This window comes from Salvelinus fontinalis, unplaced genomic scaffold (genome assembly GCF_029448725.1).
Source record: "Salvelinus fontinalis isolate EN_2023a unplaced genomic scaffold, ASM2944872v1 scaffold_2196, whole genome shotgun sequence".
In the NCBI taxonomy this organism is placed as follows: domain Eukaryota; kingdom Metazoa; phylum Chordata; class Actinopteri; order Salmoniformes; family Salmonidae; genus Salvelinus; species Salvelinus fontinalis.
Window position 1 is genome coordinate 1 of NW_026602405.1, and position 2,177 is coordinate 2,177.

General features: G+C 40.3%; 1 protein-coding gene across 1 annotated transcript; it reads left to right on the forward strand.

Moving 5' to 3' along the window:
• Positions 1-620: 620 nt before the first annotated feature.
• On the forward strand, positions 621-1,769 carry LOC129850711 (transport and Golgi organization protein 1 homolog; the record flags this gene model as incomplete). Its single annotated transcript, XM_055916965.1, is given in 2 exon segments — positions 621-688; positions 1,531-1,769. Coding segments are annotated over 2 exon segments (222 nt in total), but the record flags the coding sequence as incomplete, so codon positions are not given.
• Between the last annotated feature and the right edge of the window lie 408 nt (positions 1,770-2,177).

Consider the following 2,177-nt stretch of genomic DNA (forward strand, 5'->3'; position numbering starts at 1 on the left):
TGTGGCTCTTGGGGAAATTTTGGAAGGGCGTCCACTTCTAGGCCGAGTTGCTGTCATGTTAAATGCTCTCCATTTGTAAATTATTTGCCACACAGTAGACTGAGCTCAAATCTTTTTAAGATGATTTTATAGCCTTCTCCCAGACTGATGTGCTCTCATTACCCTCGTCCTGATGTCCTCTGAAATCTCCTTTCCTCTTGGCATGGTGTGCTTTGTATTCACCTGGATGGGTAACACCAAACTGAGCAGGTTTCTTATCTCTATTATCATAGTCCCGCCCAAACTCTGTCCTAACGATCTCTCCTTTTATTGGTTCATTTGGTACCCAATTTTTTTACCACCTTATTCTACATACCTACTGATTTAACCAATGCAACTTGGGGTTCACTTATTTTTGCACCTGCACTAATTCCTTTAAAAACAAAAAAACAAAAAACTCTACTACACGCATGATTTCTTCTACACCAACATATATTATTGTCAAATATAAACCTGTTGTCAGATCAAAAATACTGATTCTGATTAAATTAAAATTTGATGGTAAATACTAAAATAATCTGTAATTGAACAAGGGGATCACATACTTTCAAGTAGTACTGTAATTCATTTATTGTCTTTAGCTGAAAGCCTCTGCTGCCGAGCATGATCTGGCCATGGAGAAGAATGAGACAGCGCTACTCCGCCAGAGGTGAGTCCAACAGTCAATGAATTCTATTGAAATAGATTAGTGTCTGAGGCATGTCGAGTACTAAAACTCGACTCTGGACCGTGCATGCTGCCACGGTTTCGGGGGGTTCGAGTCACTACTCGGCGTCTGTCCGTGTTCTTCCTCTCTGTCTTCATCCACATACCTGTCTCCCTAGCCTCTACTTCCTACTACAGCAGGAGATCGTTCTCCTTTAAAAAAAATGAAAGAAAATTTGATTATTGATGAGTGTACATCTGAATTGATCCTATAGAAAGGAATTTCATCCCATCCTTAACCCTAAAACGTCATTTACATTCTATGACACTAAAAGCTACAACCACAACCCCTTTTTGTGGTCAGTTGAGTGCTTATGCCACTCTCACGTGCTACTTTCTAGGAAATAGGACTGTTTCATTCATGTGCTTTTTGGTTGGAATAATTATCCAACCAATATGGTTTTAGCTAGCTTGATAAACTAACTGACGTTGCTCATAATTACGTTAGCTAGCATCCTTAACATTGACAATATGGCCAAACTAGCTACTTTATCAAATGGCAAATGTCGCCTAATTATCCATATTGACAAGGTTGTAGTTGTCAAAAACGGATTTGCTGTCATCTTTTGGTTGAAACGGGAAAAGGTCAGTGGTGAAACGTCACAACTTGGCAAAAACCTTTCTCAGTTTCCCACTTGTAATTCCGATTTAGAGGGTCGTTCAAGTGAAACTTCCTAGTTTGAACTCGGCATTTTCGATAACTATTATGGCACGTGAACGTGGCATTAGTCAAGATCTACCCTGTTAGGGACATTTTGGGCACTAAGACCTGTGATTTCTTTCTAGGATTGTTCAACTAACCTCAAAGAAGCTGAAAATAGGAATACCTGGGTTCCTGATCAAGAACATTCCCAAGCGCCCGAAAACAACCAAGACCAACAAGCCCTTCTTGAAGACCTGCAAAGTTCTGAAAGCTTTCAAAGCACTATTCAAGAGATGAAGGCAATGCATACAATTGTACATTTGGTGCAATTATTCTCAGGACACGGGGTGAAGCAGAGTACAATAAATAAATCCAGATGCCTTATTCCATCAAGAAGTCTTCTTTCAAATCAACCAAGCTAAATTGAACACGTGTTTTATGTAATTTATATGGTAGGTCTCATTAGATATCATCCAACTCTTTAAAAATGTCTTTGTATGCAGATTTCTGCTCTGTTGCCATTAGGTAAGATACAACTCCATGGGGCTTACCTGCCAAGACCTCCATGGAAGCCACCATATCCCATCATTTACCAAAGCCAAATGATAGGACAATGATGAAGTCTATTATCTAGGTCTCCAGGGCTATTTTGGCGACGGGAAACCCCCACGTGAAGGTCGATTTGTCCCCACTTTGCAACCCAGACTCTCTTTAGGGACCTGAGCTGCCCAAGAAACCAAAACATCTGGACATTTTAACAGCCGTAGATGGTTCACTTGAATGCTTGCGA